General features: G+C 37.8%; 1 protein-coding gene across 17 annotated transcripts in view; it reads right to left on the reverse strand.

Annotated features, from left to right (window-relative positions):
- DLG1 (discs large MAGUK scaffold protein 1) overlaps positions 1-25,420 on the reverse strand; it is a 304,845-nt gene that overhangs the window by 68,137 nt on the left and 211,288 nt on the right. For all 17 annotated transcript variants that reach the window (XM_066240954.1, XM_066240950.1, XM_066240949.1 and 14 more), the window contains 2 exons: positions 22,195-22,351; positions 20,515-20,617 (listed from right to left, as the gene is read on the reverse strand). In XM_066240954.1, the coding sequence (XP_066097051.1) occupies positions 20,515-20,617; positions 22,195-22,351 (260 nt within the window). The remainder of the gene's footprint in view (positions 1-20,514; positions 20,618-22,194; positions 22,352-25,420) is intronic.

The following is a 25,420-nucleotide window of genomic DNA, read 5'->3' on the forward strand; positions in this document are numbered from 1 at the left end:
ACCCACCCACACAACTCGAGCAAAGCCTGAGGCTCTCTTGGCACCAACTAGCATAGAATTGCATTGTAGTCTTTCTTAAAAAACTCTGGAGGAATTCTAGTTAAGCTTGGGAAGGTGTCAGAGACACACAGAAAAAAACTGGGTTGTGTGTCTTTAAGGTGAGGGCTGAAAAGATGACTGCCATTGTCCTTGTGCTGAGCCTTTCTCCCATCTGGATAAGAGGGCACCACCTTTCCTGTAGTAAGCCCTCACCCCACATGGCCAAATCTCAATTAGCATTAGTCTGGTAAACTCGACTAGCTCCAACTGATGACCCCCTATGACTCCACCATAGCCAACTCAAGAAATGGTCAGAGGCTCTTTTGGTACAACAACACAGGCCAGCTTTGAAGTCTCTCTTAAAACACTGGAATAATTCTGTCCAGCTCAAGGAGTGTGGGTTGCCAGACACATAGAGGGACAAACTGAATTGTGTAGGTTCAAAGCAAGAACTGGAAGGAGAACTGGATCCTTCTTGTGTTGAGACTCTCCCCCCACAGGATCAAGCTGAATCTGCATTAGCCTGAATTCTACTAGTTCTACCCTGATGACTACCCGAGACCCTGCCCCATCACAAAAGTCTGTAGACTTTGGCTGAGTGGCCTCAGGCCCAGAACTAGTACTTAATCTGAATACGTTTTAACCTGGTGAATACCCCCGGTCCCACCCTGGTAAATTCCTTAGACTCTGTCTCACCTAACTTACCTACCACTGAGGCTCTTTCAGTGGCAAATCTTATGAGAGGTCTCAAGGTACTTTGGGTCTTCTGCAGACCTTACGCAGGCTTGGTGGCAGCCTGTCTTGGATCTAAATATGGCCCCTCTCAAGAACATCCAGGACCAGCATAGGAAACTACCAATGGCAGATCACTTTGTAGCTCCTAATAGGTAGCCCTGGGCCAGTCATAGGCAGTGGCTGACACTGACCTGCAATGGAGTCCCTCTCAAGAGGCCCCCAAACCAAAACACCTGTTGGCTGGCATCAGAACACACAGAGCATGACCTGATCACCTCTACAAGTGGCACACCTAAAGGGAGGTCTTGGCAGGCAACAGACCCCACTGGAGCAAATCTTGCTCCACGGGGTCAACCCCCAATCTGTGCCTGCCAACTTGTGCACTGTGGTCATGGGCAATCCTCACAGCCAGTTAGACTGAGGTTCAGTTCTACCCACTGACATGCCAACAGGAATCAAGGCTCAACTACAACAGGAGGATACACACAACCCACACAAGGGACACTCCCAAAGCACTCAGGTAATCAAGGAGACTGCACCACTGGGACCACAACCACTTACTACAAAAGGCCACCCTGCCAAGACTGGGAGATGTAACATATCCACCTGATTCATAGAAACAAACACAGAAAGGCAGCTAAAATGAAAAGACAAAGAAACATGTCCCAAATAACAGAACAGGATAAATATCCAAAAAAAACAAAAACAAAAAAAACAACCCACAAAGCTAAATGAAATGGAGGGAAGCAATCTAACTAGGTACAGAGTTCAAAACACTGGTTATAAGGATGCTTAAGAACTCACTAAGAACTTAAAGGAAGTGACAGTAAGCATAAAAAGGACACAGGAACCATAAAAAGGCCCTGGCCTGTTTGCTCAGTGGATAGAGCATCAGCCTGGTGTGTGGATATCCTGGGTTTGATCCCCGGTCAAGGCACACATGAGAAGCAACCATCTGCCTCACTTCCCCTCTCACTCAAGTGACTGGATTGGTTCAAGCATTGGTCCCAGGTGCTGAGGAAAGCTTGGCAGATTTGAGCATTGGCCTCAGAAAAGGGGTTGCCCGGTGGATCCTAGTCAGGGTGCATGTGGGAGTCTGTCTCACTATCTCCCCTCCTCTCACTTAAAAGAAAAAAACCATAATAAAAAACCAGTCAGAAATGAAGAACACACTAGCTGGAATCAACACCAGATTAGATGAAGCAGAGGATCAAATTAGCAATTTGGAAGATAAAGTTGTAGAAAACACCCAATCAGAATAGCAAAAAGGAAAAACAATTTTTTAAAAAGGAATAGTTTAACCCTTTGAGTAGTACGAACATTCATGTACATCCTTGTGCCTCTTGATCATCCAGAGTACAATCATATATATGTAAGGCAAAATTAAAAAAGGCAAATGTAATGTTCTTGTTTCCATAGATTGGTTATCAAACAAACATGATTTTAAGTTAATAAAACTAACTGGAACTAATTTCATTAAAAAAAAAACCCTCACTCCCGGGGGTCAGCGAGCATGAAAAAAACTTACTACTCAAAAGATTAAGGAATCTTTGAGATAATAGAAAGTGTAACAACATTCACATCCAAGGGGTACCAGAAGAAGGAAAAGAGAGAGAGAGAGCAAAAGACTGAGAACCCATATAAAGAAATATCTGAAAACTTCTCTAACCTGGCAAAGGAAAAAGACATGCAAGTTGAGGAAGTGCAGAGTCACAAAGAAGATGAACTCAAACAGCCCCACACCAAGACACATCATAATTAAAATGCAAAGGGTTAAAGAGAGAATCTTAAAAGCAGCAAGAGAAAAGCAATTAGTTACTTACAAGGGTGCCGTCATAAGACTGACAGATAATTTCTCAAAAGAAACTTTGCAGGCCAGGAGGGATCAGCACAAAACATTCAAAGTGATAAAAATAAAAAAGCAAGGACCTAAACAAAGACCACTTGGACCTAAACCAAGACAATTCTATCCAGAAAGGCTATCATTTAAAACTGAAGGAAAGATAAATAGCTTCCCAATAAGAAAAAAGCTAAAAGAGTTATCACCACCCAACCAATATTATAAGAAATGTTAAAGGGAGAAGAAAGAATAAGAAGAAACTAAGAAAAAGGAGGAGGAGAAAAAAAAAAGGAACATAAATATAAGTAATAAAATGGCAATAACTATGTACCTAGCAATAGTAGTCACTTTAAGAGACCTACTTCAGTTTGTAAAGACATATAAACCGAAAGTAAGGCAATAGAAAAAGATATTTCACGCAAATGGAAATGAAAAAAAAAAAAAAAAAAGCGGGGGCAGAAATGCTTACATCATGTAAAACAGATTTTAAAATAAATGCCATAATAAGAGACAAAGAAAGACATTAGATAATAACAAAGGGATCAATCCGACAACTGGATGTAACCCTTGTAAATATTTATGCTCCCAATACAGGAACACCTAAATATATAAAACAAATATTCGTGGACTTAAAGGGAAAGACTGACAATAATACAGTTACAGTAGGGGATTTTAAAACCCTATTGACATCAATGGGTGGATCTCTCAGACAGAAAATCAACAAGAAAATAGTGGCCTGAAATGACACATTAGATCAAATAAGTTTAATTGATATTTTAAAGACTATTTCATTTGAAAGCAACAGAATATACCGTACATTCTTTTCAAATGCACACGAACATTTTTCAGGATAGATCATGTTAAACTACAAAACAAGTCTCAATAAATTTAAGAAGACTAAAATCATATCAAGCATCTTCTCTGATCACAAAGCATGAAACCAGAAATCATTTACAAAAATAAAACTGAAAAACACACAAACATGTGAAAGCTATATAATATGGTACAAAACAATGAATGGGTTAACAATGAGAACAAGGGAGAATCAAAAGATACCTTGAAACAAGTGAAAATGAGAACAAAATAATCCAAAATCTATAGGACACAGTAAAAGGAATCCTAAGAGGAAAATTGATAGCATTACAGACCTACCTCAAGAAATAAAAAAAATCTCAAATAAACAATATGTTGACACTTAAAGGAACTTGTTAACGGACAACAAAGCCCCAAGTAAGAAGGAAAAAAAAATCACAGAGGAAATAAAATAGTCTTAAAAAACAATACAAAAGATAAGTGAAATCAAAAGTTGGTTCTTTAAAAGGATAAACAAGACTGATAAACCTTTAACCAGACTCATCAAGAAAAATGAGAGGATCCAAATAAAAATCAGAATTGAAAGTGACAACTGACACCACAGAAATACAAAGAATTATAAGAAAATACTAAAAACAGTTATATGCCAATAAATTGAACCAAGAAGAAATGGATAAATTCTTAAAAACATATGACTTCCCATGACTGAATCAAGAAGAAACAAAAAATCTGAACTGACCAATTACTACCAACAACACCTAATCAGTAATAAAAAAAACACCACAAACAAAAGTCCTAGACTATATAGCTTCACAGGTGAATATTATCAAACATTCAAAAAAGAATTAACACCTAGCTCTCTCAAACTATTTCAAAAAATTCAAGAGGGAAGACTCCCAGTCACATTTTATGAGGTCCAGCATTTTCCTAATTCCAAAACCAGACAATGGCATTACAAAAAAAGAAAATTATAGATCAAGATCCCTGATGAACATAGATGTAAAAATCCTCAAAGTATTAGCAAACTGAATTTAGTAATATATAAAAAGGATCATACACCACAATACAGTGGAATTTATTCCTAGGATGCAAGGTTGGTTCACTATTCACTAACCAATTAACATGAGACACCACATAAGTAAAATGGATAAAAATCATATGATCATATTGACAGATATAGAAAAATCATTTGACATCTGAAAAAATCCAGCATCCATTTACAATAAAAATTCAGCAAAGTGGAAACAGATGGAATATACCTCAACTTAATAAAGGCCCTATATAACAAACCCAAAGGTAACATTATACTCCATGGGCAAAAACTAAAAACAATCCCCTTAAGATCAAGAAAAGACAAGGTTGTTCACTTTCACCACATTTATTCAAAATAGTATTTGAAGTCTTAGCCACAGAAATCAGACAAGAAATAAAGGCATACAATTTGGAAAGAAAGAAGTAAAACTGTCATTATTTACGGATGAAATAATAGTATTTATAGAGAACCCTAAAGATTCCATCAAAAGAATTACTAGAACTAATAAATTAAGAAAGTAGCAGTATACAAATTTGATATTCAGAAATTGGTTGTATTTTTATATACCAACAATGAACTATCAGAAAGGGAAATTAAGCAAATAATCCTATTTACAATTACATAAAAATACCTCAACCTAGGAATAAATTTAACCAAAGACGTAAAAGACCTGTATTTGAACAATTATAAGACACTGAAGAAAGAAATTGAAGAAGATACAAATTAATGAAAGCATATACTGTGTTCATGGATAAACAGTATTAACATTGTTAAAATGCCCACATTACCCAAAATAATCTATAGAGTTAATGTAATTTCTACCAAAATACCAATGGCATTTTTCACAGAATTAGAATAACCCTAAAATTTATATAAGACTAGAAAACTCCCTAAATAGCCACGGCAATCTTGAGAAAGAGGAACAAAGCTGAAGGTATCCTGTTACCTGATATCAAAACTATAGCATACTACTATAGTAATCAAAACAGCATGGTACTGGCATAAAACCAGATATATCAATGGAACACAATAAAGAGCCCAGAAATAAACTCATACCTATATGGTCAATTAAATTATGACAAAGGAGGCATGAACATAAAATGGGGTAGACAGTTTATTTTATGTTGAAAAAATTAGAAAGATACATGCAAAAAAATGAAAGCAGACCACCTTCTTACACCATATGCAAGAATAAACTCAAAGTGGATTAAAGACTTAAATTTAAGACCTGAAACCATAAAAATCCAAGATGAAAACATAGGCAGTAAACCCTTTGATATTCCTCTTAGTAATATTTTTTCTGATGTATCTTCTCAGGTAAGGGAAACAAAAGAAAAAATAAACTAATGGGACTACATCAAACTAAAAAGTTTTTGCACACTTGACTTGGGGTGGTGAACACCTACCTAACAAAACATACAGATGATATACTATAGAACCATATACCTGAAACCTGTATTTTATTAACCAATGTGATCCCAATAAATTCAAGAAAAAAAATTAAAAGTTTTTGCACAGAAAAAGAAACCATCAATAAAAAGACAACTCACTGACTGGAAGATATTCAACAATGATACAACTAATAAGAAGTTAATATCTGAAATTTATAAAGAACTCATGTAACTCAATACCAAAAAACAATCCAATTAAAATATGGGCAGAGGTCCAGGCTGGATAGCTCAGTTGGTTAGAGTGTGGTCCCAATACGCCAAAGTTGTGGGTTTAATCTCTGGTCAGAGCACACACAAGAAGCAACCAATGAATGCATAAATAAGTGGGACAACAAATCAATGTTTTTCTCTCTCCATCCTTCTCTTTCTAAAAAACCCCCACAAAAAAAAAAATGAGAACATACAGATGGCCAACAGACATAGGACAAGATACTCAACGTCAAGAATCATCATAGAAATACAAATAAAAACCACAGTGAGCTATCACATCACACTTGTCAGAATGGCTCTCATTAATAAATAAACAAACAAACAACAAGTGTTGGTGAGGATGAAAAGAAAAGTGAACCCTCGGGCACTGTTGAGATTGCAGATTAGTACAGCCACTATGGAAAACAGTAAGGAAGTTCCTCCAAAAAAATAAAAAATAAATAAATAATAGAACTACTTTATAACTTAGCATTTCCACTTCTGGGTATTTATCCAAAAATCTCCAAAACACTAAATCGAAAAGATAGATGCACTCTTATGTTCATTGCAGCATAATTTACAATAGTCATGATACGGAAACAACTGAAGTATCCATCAACAGATGACTGGATAAAGAAGATGTGGTACACATATACAATGGAATACTACACAGTCATAAAAAAACCAAAATCTTCTTTTTTACTGTATTTTTCTTAAGTGAGAAGCAGGGAGGCAGAGACAGACTCCCAGATGTGCCCAACTGGGATCCACCCAGCAAGTCTACTAGGGGTAATGCTCTGCCCTTCTGGGGCCCTTGCTCCGTTGCAACCAGAGCCATTTTTCAGCACCTGAGGCGAGGCCATGGAGCCATCCTCAGCACCAGGGGCCAACTTGCTCCAATGGGGCCACAGTTGTGGAAGGGGGGGAGACAGAGAGAAGGGAGAGGGGGACAGGGGAGAAGCAGATGGTTGCTTCTCCTGTGTGCCCTGACTGGGAATCTAACGAGGACATCCACACGCTGGGCTGATGCTTTATCACTGAGCCAACCAGCCAGGGCCAAAACATGAAATCTTAGCATTTGTGACAACATGGATGGACCTACAGGGCATTATGCTAAGTGAAATAAGTCAGATAGAAAAAGGGAAATACCATCGGGTTTCACTGATATGTTGAATTTAACAAATAAACAAAACAAACAGGCTCACAGATATAGAGAACTGAGGGTTGCCAGATGGGAGGTGGGCACTAAGTCAAAAAGGTGAAGAAATTAAGAAGTACAAATTGGTAGTTACAAAACAGTCATGGGAATGTAAAGTCCAGCATAGAAAATATAGTCAATAATATTGTAATAACAGTGTATGGTATCAGATGGGTACTATAATTACTGGATCATTCCATAAATTATGTACCTAACTACTATGCTGCACACCTAAAACTAATAAAAAAATAATGAATCTTGGCTATAATTGAAAAATTAAAAAGAAAAAAAGGCATGTTTTTGCAAATAGATTCTGTAAATCAGTAGTGAATAAGCTTCCTACCTTTTATTTTTTTCATATAATAAAAGAAAAAAATTCTGTATAAATAACTATGATTTTGAAGATGGAAAAGTCTATCATATATTAAAAACTACTAAATCTGCCTGACCAGGCAGTGGTGCAGTGGATAGAGCATTGGTCTGGGATGCTGAGGCCACAGGTTCGAAACCCCGAGGTTGCTGGCCCTGAGTATGGGCTCATCTGGCTTGAGTGTGGGGTCGCTGGCTTGAGAATGGGGTCATAGATATGACCCCATTGCTGCTGGCTTGAGCCCAAAGGTTGGTGGTTTGAGCCCAAGGTTGCTGGCTTGAGCAACGGGTCACTGGCTCAGCTGAAGCCCCCTGGTCAAGGCACATATGAGAAAGCATCAATGAACAACTAATGTACTACAACTATGAATTGATAATTCTCATATCTCTCTCCCTTCCTGTCTGTCTGTCCCTCTCTCTCTCTTCCTCGCTAAAAAAACAAAAACACCCCCAAAAAACTACTAAATCTATTAATAACAAAACCTTAGGAACTTTAAAGAAATTGCAATTATGTGGTTATACACACTTACACCTTTTTCTCTATTTATAATAAATTATTGTACTTCACAGACAATTAGGTCAGATCTGATCAGATTTTCTCATAAAACCAGTCTTATAGCAAGAGCGAAGCTGTAACTGGTCTGTGAGTTTGTATAGTGTAAACCAGGGGTAGTCAACCTTTTAATATCTACTGCCCACTTTTATATCTCTGTTAGTAGTAAAATTTTCTAATCGCCCACCGGTTCCACAGTAATGGTGATTTATAAAGTAGGGAAGTAACTTTACTTTATAAAATTTATAAAGCAGAGTTACAGCCAGTTAAAGCACATAATAATAATTACCAAGTACTTTATGTCAGATTTTTGCTAAGTTTGGCAGAATAAATCTTTATAAAACAACTTACTATAGTTAAATCTATCTTTTTATTTATACTTTGGTTGCTTCGCTACCGCCCACCATGAAAGCTGGAATGCCTACTAGTGGGCGGTAGGGACCAGGTTGACTACCACTGGTGTAAAAAGACAGTTAAGAGCAAACATTTCACTATAGCTACCAAGTTTGTTTTATGGAAACTAGGATTATCTGAAGCAACAATTCATCAAAAGACTCACAAACATTTAAGTCCACGTTAAAATGTAATATTTCTTACAGTTCTTTAAACTATAAAAAAATTTAAAGCATAAACAGTAGACTGATTAGTATAATATATCTACTACAATTCAACAATTCCTAATTCATGTGAAATCTTCAGTCTGTAAAGACAGAACTAAGATACAGATAGACTGATGGAGATATACAGAAGTGGGTAAAAGTAGGTTTATAGTTGTGACTACGCAAGTTTACTCTTGTATTATTATTATTGTATTATTTTCCATACAAACAACTGTAAACCTGCTTTTGCCCACCCCTGTATAACCCTAGTATGCCATGCTCTTAAGAACTAGGGAAAAATTAACTGTTTTCAGTAATACTGTCTTAGCTGTAGTGTTGGTGATGGTTATTTTAAGACTTGTGAATGTAATACTGAATAAAGCAAACAAGTCATGCAGTGTCTTAAGAACTAGAATTCTTCATATGCAAGAAAGTACATACAGATATGACAGATACTAAGTAAAAACCTAATGGTTTTAAATTTTAATTAGAACCAGTGTAACTCAGACTCAGTTTATATTTTCATCTTATAGATTAGGGCAAAAGGAGGTTTCAGTTGTTTGGAAAATAATAGTAAGTAATAATACAAGAATAAACTGCTTCATGCACTCACAACTGTAAACCTCACAACTGTAAACCTTTGTATGTATATGCATCGTTATATATACAGAATTGTCCCACCCTGTACAATTCTGTATATATAACGATGCATATACATACAAACATGTATGCATTGCTTCTCCTTCTTAAACAATAACATACACATTTCTCCAAGTTGCTTATTTTACTTGACAGTAAGTATACTACTAATAGTTTTACTATAATAATTTTAAGAACACTCCTAAGTAGAAAATACAAATGTTCCTCATTTCTTTTTTATAGCTGTATAGTTCTTTTATTTTTAACCTTTATAGCATTTTACAACAAAATACTGTTTAGGATAGACTTTGCTCTATTAGCAAATCTGAAAATTGTTTTAACAATTATGGTGAGTAAACTTTTGATATAATTGAAGTTGTTTGATTTCAGTTCTATTCATACTACAGTATTTTATATTTATATATATTCAAGCCTTTTATATAAATATCCTGTGAAAGATATTTTCCAGAGCTGCTTACAACCCAAATGTTCTTGTACAGTGTAATTTTGCCACTCCCCCATCAAGAGTCAAAATCTCTCCTTGAACTGGTCTTATGATTCACTTGCAAGCAAATGAATGTGGAAGGAATAATCATATGTGACTTTCCAGGTTAGATTAGAGGAGGCTATGAAACTTTTTTTCCTTTCTTTTGAGAGAGAGAAAGAGAGAGGAAGAGAGGAAGGGAGGAAAGGAGGAAGAGAGATGAGCATGAACACATAGTTGCAGTACTTGAGTTATTCATTTATTGTTTCTCATATGTACCTTGACTGGGGGCTCCAGCTGAGCTAGTGACCCCTTGCTTGAGCCAGTGACCTTGGGCTTGAGCCAGTGACCTTGGGCTCAAGCCAGCAACCATGGGATTATATTGGTGATCTCATGCTTAAGCTGATGATCCCATGCTCAAGCTGGAGACCTAGGGGTTTTGAACTTGGGACCTCAGCACCCCAGATCAATCCACTGAACAACCACTGGTCAGGTGAGGCCATGAAACTCTTACCTGGTTTCTTTTGGATGCTTGTTCTGGGGGAAGCCAGAGACCATGTAAGAAGCCTGACTACCCTCAAAAGCACCAAGCTTTAGAGGTGACACGATAGTGCTCTATGCTCAAACTTCCAGTCAGGACCAAGAAAAGGCAGGGTAAAGCTATTTTGAACCTGCCAAAACAGCTCATCTACCAGCCGAATCCCATTAAGTGACCTCAGTCCATGCCACAAGGACCATCCAGCCAAAATGCTGACTGAATTCCTAACCTACAGAATCCATAAAATGGTTAATATTTTAATCTACTAATCTTCAGGGTAGTTATAAAGCAGTATTAACTAGAACACAATCTCACTGTTAAGTTTATTTATTCACTTTCACACACACACACCTTCCTAAGTTTATATATAAAATATAAAAATACTTTAAACTGCTAAACAAAATTATATAAATATATAAGCATAATGGATATTATATATAAGTGAATTTATACATAAATTTTATAAATATATTTATATATAATATATAAATAAATTTATTCATTTATAAAATTAGAAAGGTTTGTTCTTTTGTTCTAATGATAATCTTTTGTTTGGCTTTTGGCCTCCTACTACGAGCCAAAATATTTTTCTTTTTTCTTTTTTTTGTGACAGAGACATAGAGAGAGAGAGAGAGAGAGAGAGACAGAGAGAGGGACAGTTAGGGACAGGCAGGCAGGAAGGTAGAGAGATGAGAAGCATCAATTCTTTGTTGTAGCTCCTTAGTTGTTCATTTGTTGCTTTCTCATATGTGCCTTGACCAAGGGGCAACAGCAGAGTGAGTGACCCCTTGCTCAAGCCAGCGACCTTGGGCTTAAGCCAGCGACCTTGGGCTCAAGCCAGTGACCTTAGGCTTCAAGCCAGTGACCTTTGGGCTCAAGCTAGCAACCATGGGGTCATGTCTATGATCCTACACTCAAGCCAGTGACCCAGTGCTCAAGCTGGTGAGCCCGCACTCAAGCCTGCGACCTCAGGGGTTTCAAACCTGGGTCCTCCATGTCCCAGTCCGATGCTCTATCCACTGTGTCACCGCCTGGTTAGGCTGAGCCAAAATATTTCAATTTTAATCTCTTGAGATCTGATCTGACATATTATCCTTTAATATCCAGTTAAAAACTTTAAAGCAATTAGAAGTCTTACTGTTGTTTTTTTTAAAATCTTTGAATTCTCCCATTTTCTGAAAACTGTAACTAAATTGTCAGAGAATATAGTCTTTATATAACCTCTTCCTAATAACTATCTTAGTTGCTAACACCAGTCCTTATTTCAGTATCTCTCCGTCATCATTTTGGATGTCTGAAGTTTCTTCTCCCTCCTCAGGAAGTTTATATGAACAATATCATCCTAATTCTTTCTTGATGCATTTGATTGCAGACTTTATATGTGAAAGTCTGTTTGGAGCAGTTTTTTTTCTTTTATTTTTTTAATATTTTGCCTCCATTGTCTCCTATAAACCTTTGCTGATGAAGTTATGAAGACAAGCTCCTTCCATTAAAAAGCCTTTTTGGAGGGGGCCTGGAATTCTACTGAATTCTCCCTTTTTATTTCCAATAATCTCAATAGAATATTTCTCAGTGCCAGTTACTACCTCAGTACATAGGATATCCTTTTAATAAGTAGTTTAAAAATATATATATTTTTTATATTTTGGAGAACTTTAAAAATTTACTTTTAATATTTTTTGTTGCATTGTTTTGGATGATTTCCTAGGAGACTCTTATTAATATGTATGTTGAATGTTTTTTGCCTACTTTCTGCATCTGTCACTTAGACACATAATCATGAAAGCTACCATTAGGAGAGAGCTAAAATGTTATACAAAAAATTTTCTTCTGTCAGCATTTTGGAAATTCTTGAACCAAACTATACTTCTTGTTATGAAATATATTGGGGGTCTCTGAACAGCTGGATATAAATTAAATATATGCACACTTATATACAGAATGTTTAATAGCTCATTTTCCACATTTTATTCCACTTTTCAACTTCGTTTTTACTCCCATAAAACAACAAAAGAGAGAAGAAAGTACGGGAAGAGAGTACAGGAGAAACTGTACCTTCCCCTAATCTTTTTCATTTATTTTCTGTTCTGCTTGTTTATTTTCAATTGTTGATAGATATGTATTTATTGCCATTTAATTGTTCATATTTTTTATCTTTTTTCCCTTCTTCTTAAGACATTTCATAGTTTGGTGATAATGAACTCCTTTAGCTTTTTCTTGTCTGGGAGGCTCTTTATCTATCCTTTGATTCTAAATGATAGCTTTGTTGAGTAGAGTAATCTTGGTTGTTAAGTCCTTGCTTTTCATCACTTGGAATATTTCTTGCCATTCCCTTCTGGTCTGCAAAGTTTCTATTGAGAAATCAGCTGATAGTCTTATGGGAGCTCCCTTGTAGGTAACTAACAGCTTTCTTCTTCTGCTTTTAAGATTCTCTCTCTCTCTTTTTAAAAAATTTAAGTGAGAGGAGGAGAGATAGAGACTCCTGCATGCGCCCTGACCAGGACCCACCTGGCAACCCCTGTTTGGGGCTGATGTTCTGCCCATCTGGGGCCATACTTGTGACCAGGCTATTTTTAGTGCCTGAGGCAAAGGCTCCAAGCTATCCTCAGTGCCCAGACCTGATGTGCTCTAACTGATCAAGCCATGGCTGTGGGAGGGAGTGAGAGAGAGGGAGAGAGGGGGAGAAAAGGGGTGAGAGAGGGAAGGAGGAAAGAAGGGGGGAAAAGAGAGAGAGGAGGGGGAGGGATGGAGAAGCAGATGGTTGCTTCTCCTGTGTGCCCTGACCAGGAATCAAAACTGGGACTTCCACACGCCAGGTTGACAATCTACTACTGAGCCAACTAGCCAGAGCCAAAATTCTCTCTTTTTGACGTGTCTTGGTATGGTCCTCTTTGGGTTCATCTTGTTTGGAATTCTCTGTGCTTCACTGACTTGTATGTCTGTTTCCTTCACCAGATTAGGAAAGTTTTCTGTCATTATTTTTTCAAATAGGTTTTCAATTTCTTGCTCTCTTTCTTCTACTTCTGGCACCCCCATGATGTGAATGTGGTGTGCTTGAAGTTATCCCAGAGGTTCCTTACACTATCTTCATTTTTTTGGATTCCTTTTTCTTTTTGCTGTTCTGAGTGGATGTTTTTTGCTTCCTTATATTCTAAATTGCTGATTTGACTCTTGGCCTCATCTTACTCTACTGCTGGTTCCCTGTATATTATTCTTCATTTCAGTTCTTGTATCCCTCATCTCTGACTTTCATGGTTTTTATGTCCTTTTCCATGCTGTTGAGGTTCTAAGTTCCTTAACATCCATATAACTCTTGTTTTGCATTCCATCTGGTAGTTTGCCGCCTCCATTTCATTTAGTTCTTTTCCTAGAGATTTCTCCTGGTTCTTTCATTTGGGACATGTTTCCTTATCTTTGCATTTGGTTGCTTCCCTGTGTTTGTTTCTTTGTATTAGAGTTGCTATGTATCCCATACTAGACAGAGTGGCTTTGTGTACTAAGTGTCCTGTAGGCCCCAATGGTGCAACCTCCCCACTCACCCTAGCTAAGTGCTCCAGGTATGCCCCAGTGTGGGTTGTGTAAACTATTCTGTTGTAGTTGAGCCTTGACTGCTAGTGACCTCACTGGGAGGGGCTGAACCCCAGGACAACTGGCTTTGAGGACCAGCTGTGCCTACAGTGGAGGAGGTGCTGTGCAGGAGCTGACCTTATGGAGACCTTGATTCAGTGAGGCTCTGGTGCTGACTGAATCTGCCCCTTGAGTGAGTTTCTCATGGAGGTGGTAAAGTTGTAATCCGCATAGTCTGAAGCTGTCCACTGGGTGCTGCACTGGCTCTGGTGCCTCCCAGGAGGTGCAAAGTCAGCCATTGCCTGTCCCTTGCCTGGGATCACCACTTGTGAGCTACAGTATAATCTGCAGATGGCTGCTACCTGTGCTGGGCTTGGAGGTGCACAATAGAGGCCAAGCTATGAACCAAGGTGGGCTGCTGCTAGTTCTACTCCTGGGGCCACTTAGCAAGGTGTATGGGGTATGCAGAGGCCAGATGTGGCTTGTTTGAGAGATTTTAGCAAAGTCCAAAGCATGAAGCAAGAAAGGCCAATTGTAAGGAAAAGCCACTAGAAATGGCTTGGATTGGCCTGCAAGTTAGGTGGAGCAGAATCTTAGGGCATCACCAAGGTGGGACAAACAGTGTGAGCCAGGTTGATGGAGACTCAAGTATGGTGTATTGGCTCTGTGGGGGCTGGGGTCTCAGCAAAGAAACAATGGCCTCTGACAGCACTTTTGTCTGGTAGAAAACTGCCACCACCACCTCTCACCCGATGGCAGACAATTCAGTTCCTCCCTGTATGTTCCTGGTTTCTTTCAAGCTGCTGCTCCAGCACTAGAGTAAGTTGCGTAAGATAATGTGTGGGTCCTGGGACTCTAGCAGCACTTCTTATTCAGCCACAATCCCTACTGGGTTTTACAGCCAGAAATTATGGGGACTTCCCTTCCTGGCACTGGAACCCTGGGCTGGGTGGCCTAGTGTGGGGTTGGTACCTCTTGCTCCTCATGGGGGACCCTCTGCAACCAAGCTATCCCTCCCAATTTTAAATCACCATACTTGGGTGTGGGACCAGCCTGTTTCACATCTCTGACTTTCCTATCATTCTTGATATGGCATTTTTTAAATCCCTAGCTGCAGGATTTCCATTCATCTAGAATGCAGGTGATTCTGATGATGGTTCTTCCGTAGATTAGTTGTAATTTTGATGTGGTGTGGGAGGATTTGAATACTACATTTACCTACACTGCCATCTTGACTGGAAGTCCCTCCCCCAACCTCTTATACTTGCAATCTCAACTATGAAGAATATAACTCATTCATATTCTATAACAAAATGTATTAAAAACAAAGCTTGAGAGAAACAACTCTCAGACTGAGACCATATATGGACTTGGGACCGGGCATGCAATAATCCTAGGTGGTCAGGAAGCCAAGTAAAGAACAGATGGCTAGAAGTAATGCTGCATAAATTGACCACAGAATGCCACCACCCGTCAACTCTCTACTCAAAAACAGAGGTAGCTCATTTTATCTCCCTTCTAACTGTCTGCTTCCTTGTAGATGTTGAAACTACTGACCAGTATGCACAATTAATCAAGGTTTTCTTTTTTTCTTTTCTTTTTTTTGGAGCAAAGAAAGTAAGGGTTTATTTTTATTTTATTTTCTGAACATTTTATTTATTGATTTTAAGGAGAGGAGAGAGTGAGATTGGTAGAAGGAGAAGTGGGAGGCATCAACTCCTAGCAGTTGTTTCTCATATGTGCCTTGACCAGGCAAGCCAAGGGTTTTGAACCAATAACCAGGTCTACGTTTTATCCACTGCGCCATCACAGGTCATGTAGTAAGGGTTTATTTTTGGAAAGTGGCCCATGCCCGGAGTCACAGGTGAGCTAGTGTTCAAAGAAATGACTCCCTAACAGGCAGGGAGATCAAGGTTTGACTGCTATCCAACCTTCCTAGGGTGGCTGTAATGAGCAGTCTAACATCTTGCCCCCCATGGCACAGAAGTGAATGTAATTACTGGCACTGCAACTGGAAAAGGAAGTCACTTGACACTGAAATGGAAAATTCCACCAAGTCCACCTTTTTCGAAAAGCCTGCCTTTGCGCTCAAGCCCTTATGTCGCCTTATAAAAGCAGTTGAGCAGAGCCAGCCCTGGAGACCTTCTTTTCCTCTGCGCTTCCTCCCTTGTTCTTGAGCATAAGCTTAATAACATAGGTCTGGAAATGTCTCTGGAGTTTCCTCTCAATTTCTATCTTGGGAAATCCAAGAATCCCAAAGCCAGTAACAGGACAATAAATAACATAATTGGTCTAGAAAAAAAAAAGGGAAATATTTTTGAGTAAGAAGGCAGGCTGGTTGTTTTAAGTAGCAGAAAAGCATAGAAACATATATGGCAAGGAAAGAGACAAAAATTTTAATTAGGTACTTGATACAGAAAATCACTATAAGATAGCAACTTTCAACCTTTTTCATCTCATGGCACACATAAAATAATTACTAAAATTCTGCAGCACACCAAAAACTGTATTTTCTGCTAATCTGACGAAAAAGTATAATTTTGATTCTTTCACACAGATGACTATTATTATGTTGGCTGTTGTCATTTATTTATTTGACAATCTAAGGGAAAAAAGGTCAGTAGCTCTCACTAAATAGTCAAGTATTGAATGTTTTAAATATGCTTGTGGCACATGAGTTGAAAAATCACTGCTGTAAGAGATGACAAAGGCTTGCCAGTAGTCCACCTCAGGCAGGGTAGCTCAGTTGGTTAGAGTGTTGTCTTGATAATGCAAAGGTTGCAGGTTTGATTCTCAGTCATGGAACTCACAAGAATCAACAAATGAATAAAAAATCTCTTTCTCTCAAATTAAAAAAATAAATAAACAAAAGAATGTTCAGGTCCTGGCCAATTAGTTCAGTTGGTTAAGAACGTTGTCTCAAAACAACAAGGTTATGTGTCTGATTCCCTCCCTGGTCAGGGCACACGAAGGAAGCAACCAATGAATGCACAACTAAGTAGAACAACAAATGAATGCTTCCCTTCCCCCTCCCCTCTCTCCCTTCCTTTCTTTCTTTAAAAAAAAAGTAAAAATAAAAATAAAAAAGCTCTGGCAGATAGCTCGGTTGGTTGGAGCATCATCCCGGAGCGAGGAGGGTGCTGGTTGATTCCCGGGTCAGGACACATATAGGAGGAACTCGATGTTCCTGTCTCTTTCTCCCTGTTCCTCTCAAAAAACCAAAAAAGTCCAACATAACCTTTCCATTGAAACATAAATGTAGAATTTCCTTAATACAAAAATGCCTTGTCAATACTAGAACAGTTTAAATTTTAAAATAAACTAAATAAAAAGTATCAATCAGAAAGTTTCATTAAAATAAAAGTATGTAAATAACAAAAAGAAAAAAGAAAGAAAGAAAGAAAAAAAAACACAGGACAAGCACAGAAAAAGATAATCTGAAAGGAAGATCCCTGGGCCCATTCAATAACCACCCTTAGAAAAGGGTAGACCGCCTTTGCCAACTATCAGTGGCAAGTACATTTAGTGCATAAAGAGGTACATTATACTTATTTAAGAGGCAAAAAATATAAAAATAGTAAAATTAACTATCTTCGTTCTGGTATATGCTAACCACGCATTTAGAGCAGTTTTTTCTTACCTTCTTATTATAACAATATTTTCTATTCTTGATAAACATTAACTAGAATGTCTGAATTTGGGCTATTCTATGAATTTTCTATTAAATAAAGATTCACTTATTTTTAATTCAGGAGATTTTTCTTTAATGGATTATAATTTAAAATATTTATTTTCTTAAAATATTTTTCTCAGAAAGTCTAATTATGCATATGTTGCAAATAACTGCCTGTCTTCCATTGCTAATATTTTCTCTCACATCTTATAAAATCCTCTTTATTTCTTTTGATATTGTTTACTTTTCTATTATATCCTCTATGTTCCCAATTGTTTTTTCTGCAGTGTCTTTTTGCCTTAGTGTTCTAATTTAAAAAACTTGTCTGCCTTCCTTCCTGGGTTCTGCAAGCTCAAAATTACTCTGTTTGCTAAACCACCTTTTCCTACATCTATTCTTACATTTCTACTTTGTGGTCTCCTTTCAAATAAGTGAATGCATAAGTTATTAAAAAACATCAAGATAAAAATTTCATCAAAATTGTGCCAATTTTTTTGTATGTGTGCATATTTATGTGTGTGACTAACCTTACCCTTGCTATACTTTGTTGTCTGTTTCTATATTTTCTTTATATATATATATTTTTTTGTTGTTGTTGTATTTTTCTGAAATTGGAAATGGGGAGGTATTCAGACAAGACTCCTGCATGCGCCCGACTGGGATCCACCCAGCATGCCCACCAGGGGGTGATGCTCCACCCATCTGGGGCGTTGCTCTGTTGCGACCAGAGCCATTTAGCGCCTGAGATAGAGGCCACAGAGCCATCCTCAGCGCCCAGGCCAACTTTGCTCCAATGGAGCCCTAGCTGCGGGAGGGGAAGAGAGAGACAAAGAGGAAGGAGAAGGGGAGGGGTGGAGAAGCAGATGAGCGCTTCTCCTGTGTGCCCTGGCCGGGAATCAAACCTGTGACTCCTGTATGCCAGGCCAACGCTCTACCACTGAACCAACTGGCCAGGGCCTTATTAATATTTTTGTATGAATGCCAGGCCAGTTACTTTTAAATTACTTATTACATAATGAGTTGGACTATGCTGGACAAGATATTTGGCAGGACCAGAAAGTTCTGGGGTACAAGGGGATAGAAGCACAGGTTCTTTTTTTTTTTTTTTTTTTTTTTTTTTTTTTTAGAAGCACAGGTTCTTTACAGCCTTTAAAACCAAGACTCATTATCAGAAGCTATGAAGACAGACTACTTTATCTAAATATGGCTCCTCTAGTTCTTTAAAGCAAAACACATCAGGATGGCTTCTGTTCTAGCCTGTTCACTCCAATTACCATGATGACTGCCATAAAAGGCCACAATGGCTTTGTACTTAATACACAAGCCCCTCACTTTTAGGAAATGCAATTTTCTTCTACATTCTAAATTCTGCCACCACTGAGCTTTCTCAACATTCCATGTTGTTTTATTTTTTCTCTTTTATCATGTGGCCTCTACCCAATCTCAAGCTGCTTGAGCAACCTTTGCCTATATTTCGCTGTCCAGGTAGTCTGTCTTCTTAGTTTTGCTTAACGTAAGGTGGGAGTTGTATGGGACGGGTGTGTGTGAATGTTTTATTTTCTTTGTTGCTTTTGTGGTTTCTGGGAGGTCAGGGAGATGATACCGACTTATCGTAAATCATTCCTAAATAATCTATATTCCCTGTAAAACATAAATGAGAGGCTTTCTATAATACTAGGCAACTGTGATTATACTTGGATTCCATATAGTATACCTACCGGGCAAGAAGTGTTGGCCAGACATACAAGCATGTGTGGCCTCACTTGCAGTTTCTCATAAAAGTTAATAAACTGACATTCTGACTTCATATATTCATCCCTATTTGTTCTGTTAATATGAATTTATGTGTAATTTACCCCTTGTGTAAATAAATTTATCCTTGTTCAGTTACCAAACTTAAACTGTTGAGGTTTATAAGACTGTACTTATTGTGAATAGCAAGCAATGCCTAACATGCTACTTTGATCAGCTAAAAAACACATTAGGTTTTGTTATAAAAATATATTTTATTCCAAGAAAAGAATCATAATTGTAATAGTTGCTAAATTATAGAATGTTTCACTTGGCTCTTTTAGTCATAAAGTGCTTTTTTTTTACCTTGCTGTTTATGAATACCAGTATGCTGTGTATTCTTTTGGGTGTTTAAACTTTTTAAAATCCACTGAGGTTTTATTGGAGCAGTGGTTACGTTGATAGGTACTAGAGTCCTATATATGTGTACTACGGCATGACCTCAAATTTTCCACTACTATCCTCTTCCCTTAGGAACTTAGTAAGGTCACGTCTAGGATACTTCACTATTTAGAAACACACTGGATCTCAAACTTATATTCTTTCTCCTTTTTTTAGCTGGCAGTAAAGGCTACTAGAAATGTATCTTAAACTTGATATTAATAAATATAATCTAATTTAGAGGTTAGAAAAAATTGAGATGACCTATTTTTGGCAATATTACTATGCTTGCTTATGGGTTTTTATTACCTTTTGGATCACTGAGTTAGTAAAAGTTATGTTAAAAGGTATGTGTTTGGCTAGGGACAGATTTTGAAAAATAAAACACATGAAAATTAATCCAAATACTATTGCAATGCTCAGAAGAGTTGGCAGATACAAATTCCTATATCCTATTAAAAACATATTGACCTGAACAGTGAATTAGATTCACATTGTACAAATACCATATTAATAAATCAGACCAAAACATAAAGAAACTTAAGCTTCGAAAGTTAAACATTATTAAGAAAAAGAATTCTAACAACTGAAATAATAAACACAGAACACAGAATTTTATTACCTTCAGGTCGATATTGTGCAACAATTGTAACAGCTTGGCCAGCATTTTTCAAAGTGGCAGCTGCCTGCTCATGGCTGGCAGTTCTGAGGTCAACACTGTTTACCTGTAAATCAAACCAAATCTTAAATTTGCAAGAAAATTATCACATTGGTTAGAAATACAATAGCCTGTTCTTAAAAAACCCCAAAAACTTGTAATTACTTATCACTAAAATATTTTCTGATTCCAATTTACTAAAATTGTACTGTAAAACAAAATATTACTGTTTTTTGCTTGTTTTTTAGTGAGTGAGAGTGAGAAAGAGAGAGAGAGAGAGACAAGGACCACCTGGTCAGGCCTAACCAGGTGCTACAGACAGGGACAGACAGACAGACAGGCAGACAGGAAGGGAGAAAGAAGTATCAATTCTTCATTGCGGCACCTTAGTTGCTCATTGATTGTTTTCTCATATGTGCTTTGACCAGGGGGCTTCAGCTGAGCCAGTGACCCCTTGAGCTGAGCCAGTGACCCCTTGCTCAAGTCAGTGACCTTGGGCTCAAACCAGTGTGACCTTGGGCTTTAAGCTAGCGATCATGGTGTCATGTCTATGATTCCATGCTCAAGTCGGCAACCTGGGGGTTCTGAACCTGGGTTCTTAGTGTCCCAGTCCAACACTCTATCCATTACGCCACCGCCTGGTTAGGCACATTTTTGCTTTTTAAAATGATTATGAAGTTCTAGCAAGTACAGGATAGGAGATTAAAAAGCTTAATTTCCTACAATGAACAAGAAGTCCTAAACAAAACAAATCCAAATGCTATTAGTGACACACTGAGAAACATAGAAGAGAGAAGATACAGGAACAAAAGATGAACAAAGAAAATTATAGAACATGAATTAACTGTTAAACAAAAATAAAAATGACTCAATTTGGGGGATATAAAAGTGAAACAAGTAAAATATTAGAAACAGCACAATTAGAATTAAAGTTTCTCAAAGTCTGTGTGCCATTAGGTAGAACAGTAGAACTACTGATCAGTTTTAGTCTATAAAATTGTATGGGCAATAGCTACATAAGCACACAGATAAACAAAGTAAAAAGTGAAGAAAAGATGAGAGAAATATCAAGCAAAAAAAAAAAAAAAAAAGACCACAGACACATTAACGTCAGGTAATATAGCTTCTATGGTAAAAACTATTATCATAAATAAAGATGATCATTGCATAGTAATAAAAAAGATCAACTTACCAGGAAGAAATGATGATGCTAAATTTAGTGCATTTAATAACATAGTTTCAAACATACAATAAAAAAAAAATTGCTGCAAGGACAAAGTGCTAAAACCCACCATCATATTCAGAGAGTTTATAAATCTTTATAAACAATAGATTAAGCAGATAACAAATTAAAATATAAAAGTTTAAACTAAACAAGTAATGCTGAATTAATAAACTTAAAGACACAGATTAAGTTAACAGACATATTAGAAAAGACATTTATAAAGTTGACACTTTAAAATCTGTCATACAGATCATGTTCACTGACATTACTACTATATTTCTACAACTAAGCTGTAAAATGGTAAGAAGATTAACTAAAATATCTCCTATAACTTCAGAATGTAAAATCCAAAACTTTTCATAAATAATATAGATCATAGTTAAAATAATAAAAACATTACTTTGATGAACATATCCTACCGATATAATACGGTCTCCTTTTCTGAGCTCTCCACTAAGATCAGCAGGTCCTCCAGCCAAGATAAAGGAAATAAATATTCCTTCTCCATCTTCACCTCCTACAATGTTGAAACCAAGGCCTGTTGAGCCACGATGAAGAACAACTTTTCTAGGTTCCCTAAAAATTAAAAAAATACATTGAATTCCTTAGAAATTTTATACAGAATCTAATAGTCTATCAGTGAGAGTATTCCCTATTGATAACTCTATAGTAACAAACTATAGAGAAAACTAGATGAAAACCCTAGAATTAGGTTTAGAAATTAAAAAAGAGAGCCCTAATTTTATCTAAAAGCTAAGAACCCACGTTATAAAACAGATAGGAAACTAAAACTAAAGGAAGCAAACAATGTAGAAATTAAAAAAAAAATGATATAGCCTGATCAGGTGGTGGTACAGTGGATAAAGCGCTGGCCTGGGGTGCTGAGGGCCCAAATTTGAAATCCTGAGGTTGCCGGTTTGAGCATGGGTTTACCAGGTTGAGCGTGAGATCACAGACATGACCCCATGGTTGCTGGCTTGAGCAAGGGGTCACTGGCTCGGCTGAAGCCCCCCCTACTCTCCATCAAAGCACAAATGAGAAAGCAATCAATGAACAACTAAGGTGCCACAACTATGAGTTGATGCTTCTCATCTCTCGCTCCCTTCCGGTCTGTCTGTTCTTGTCCGTCTCTCTTTCACTTAAAAAAAAAAGGATATAAAGAGCCTATTTAGAAAATATATACTTATGAAAAGTTAATATTGCACATATTTTATTGCTTATTTCCCCTACTTCTTAGATTTTGTAAAAGACAGACACCCCTCTGTCTTAGAGAAGATTGGTCCTTTTTCCAATCTCAAAAGAATACATGACTAACCTACACCAGTCATTGCCCCTTTGCAAAGGTGAGGCTATGCCCTATTCTGGCTTGAGCAATCAAGGAAAATTTTATTGTCACTTCCCAAAGCCAGACCCTGACAAGGACAAAGCATATTTATTCTCCTTTCCACTAAAAAAAAAACCCTCCCACACAAAAGAAAAATGATAAAATCCCATTACTGGTTTGAATACATAACAATTATGAAGGTAAAATGAAGCAGAGGCCCCATGGACCTAGGGTTGTTACAAAACACTGGAATAGTCCAACTTTTTATATGAAATAATTAAATACCTTTTTCTTAAGTCACATTCATTTATCTACCTCCCTACCTCTGCTTTTTGTTCTTTCTAAGATGAACCTCTTCGATCCTCCCCACCAATTAAAAAATCTCTGAAATCAAAATACATCTTACTACTAATGTTTCACATTTGCTACCAGTTTCATAGCTGAGTGAAAACCATCCAACTGTGGTAAGACCATGGACATTTCAGCAGCAGACTATTTTAGATAGTGAAATATAGAGTATCACTTGAGATGATAATATATCACGTGATAAATATTTTAAAAAATTTAATGATTTTTCTAAAATCACAGAAAGCTATTGGTAACAAAAGGCTTAGCAGAAGTAAATAACTTTTACAAATTAATTTTAGGAATTCTTCCATATAATGTGAAATTAATATTTTTTTCTCTTCTTTTCCAAGTAAGAGGAGTGGAGATAGAGAGACAGACTCCTGCATGCGCCCCAACCAAAGTCTACCCAGCAACCCCCATCTGGGGCCAATGCCCTGCCCATCTGGGGCCATGCTCGCAACCGAGCTATTTTTAGTGCCTTAGGCAGAGGTTCCACGGAGCCATTCTCAGTGCCCTGGGCTGATGTGCTCATACCAATGGAGTAATAGCTGTGGGAAGGAAAGAGAGTGAGAGAGACAGGGAAAGAGAGAAAAGGGGGAGGGGGAAGGGTAGAAGGTGGAGAAGCAGATGGTCATTTCCCCTGTGTGCCCTGACCAAGAATCAAACCTGGTACATCCACACACTGGGCTGATGCTACATCACTGAGCTAACTGGACCATTAATATTCTTAAATATTTGTTTATTCAAAACTTAAAATGATGTTTTGTTTTGTGTGTTTTTTTGTATTTTTCTGAAGCTGGAAACGGGGAGAGACAGTCAGACAGACTCCTGCATGCGCCCTACCGGGATCTACCCGGCACGCCCACCAGGGGCGAAGCTCTGCCCCTCTGGGGCGTTGCTCTGCCACGACCAGAGCCACTCTAGCGCCTGGGGCAGAGGCCAAGGAGCCATCCCCAGCGCCTGGGCCATCTTTGCTCCAATGGAGCCTTGGCTGTGGGAGGGGAAGAGAGAGACAGAGAGGAAGGGGGGGGTGTGGAGAAGCAAATGGGCGCTTCTCCTATGTGCCCTGGCCAGGAATAGAACCTGGGTCCCCCGCACGCCAGGCCGACGCTCTATCGCTGAGCCAACCGGCCAGGGCAAAATGATGTTTTCTAATCATACAGAGGTACCAGTTCTGCCAGTTCACTTTTAGGGTTAACAAAATTATATTTTCTTGTCAAAATAACAAAACTAAATATATATTGTTTAAGAAAAACTATATACACAAACATATATAAAAGAAAAAAAGGAACAATAAACTCAAAAGTCAGGAAAGCAGTTGACTTGGTGGGCACTGCAGAAAAAGCAGAGTAGAACCAGGCCACAATATAGGTTTCATTATATTGGTGGTCTTTATTTTCTTGTTAGATAGTAGATTCATGGTTTAAGGTTGCCACTATGGTTTAAACATATGTATGAATTATTAACTCTGCATTAGCAAATAATACTTAATTAAGAAATATCCTGCTGCCTGACCTCTGGTGGCGCAGTGGATAAAGCGTGGACCTGGGAACACTGAGGTTGCCAGTTCAAAACCCTGCACTTGTCTGGTCAAGGCATATATGGGAGTTGATGCTTTCTGTTCCTCCCCCCTTTCTCTCTTTCTCTCTCTCTCCCCCTCCCTCCCTCCTCTCTAAAATGAATAAATAAAAAAAAAAAAAAAAAAAAAAAAAAAAGAAATATCCTGCTAAGGCCTGACCTGCGCTGGCGCAGCGGATAAAGTGTCGACCGGGAACGCTGAGGTCGCTGGTTTGAAACCCTGGGCTTGCCTGGTCAAGGCACATATGGGAGTTGATGCTTCCTGTTCCTCCCCCTGCCCTTCTCTCTATCTCCCTATCCCTCTCTCCTCCCACACCATCTCTAAAATGAATTTAAAAAAATGTTAAAAAAGAAATACCTTGCTGAAATCCAATGGTATTTCCAGAGAAAAATCA

Source organism: Saccopteryx bilineata, chromosome 8 (genome assembly GCF_036850765.1).
Source record: "Saccopteryx bilineata isolate mSacBil1 chromosome 8, mSacBil1_pri_phased_curated, whole genome shotgun sequence".
NCBI classification, from domain to species: domain Eukaryota; kingdom Metazoa; phylum Chordata; class Mammalia; order Chiroptera; family Emballonuridae; genus Saccopteryx; species Saccopteryx bilineata.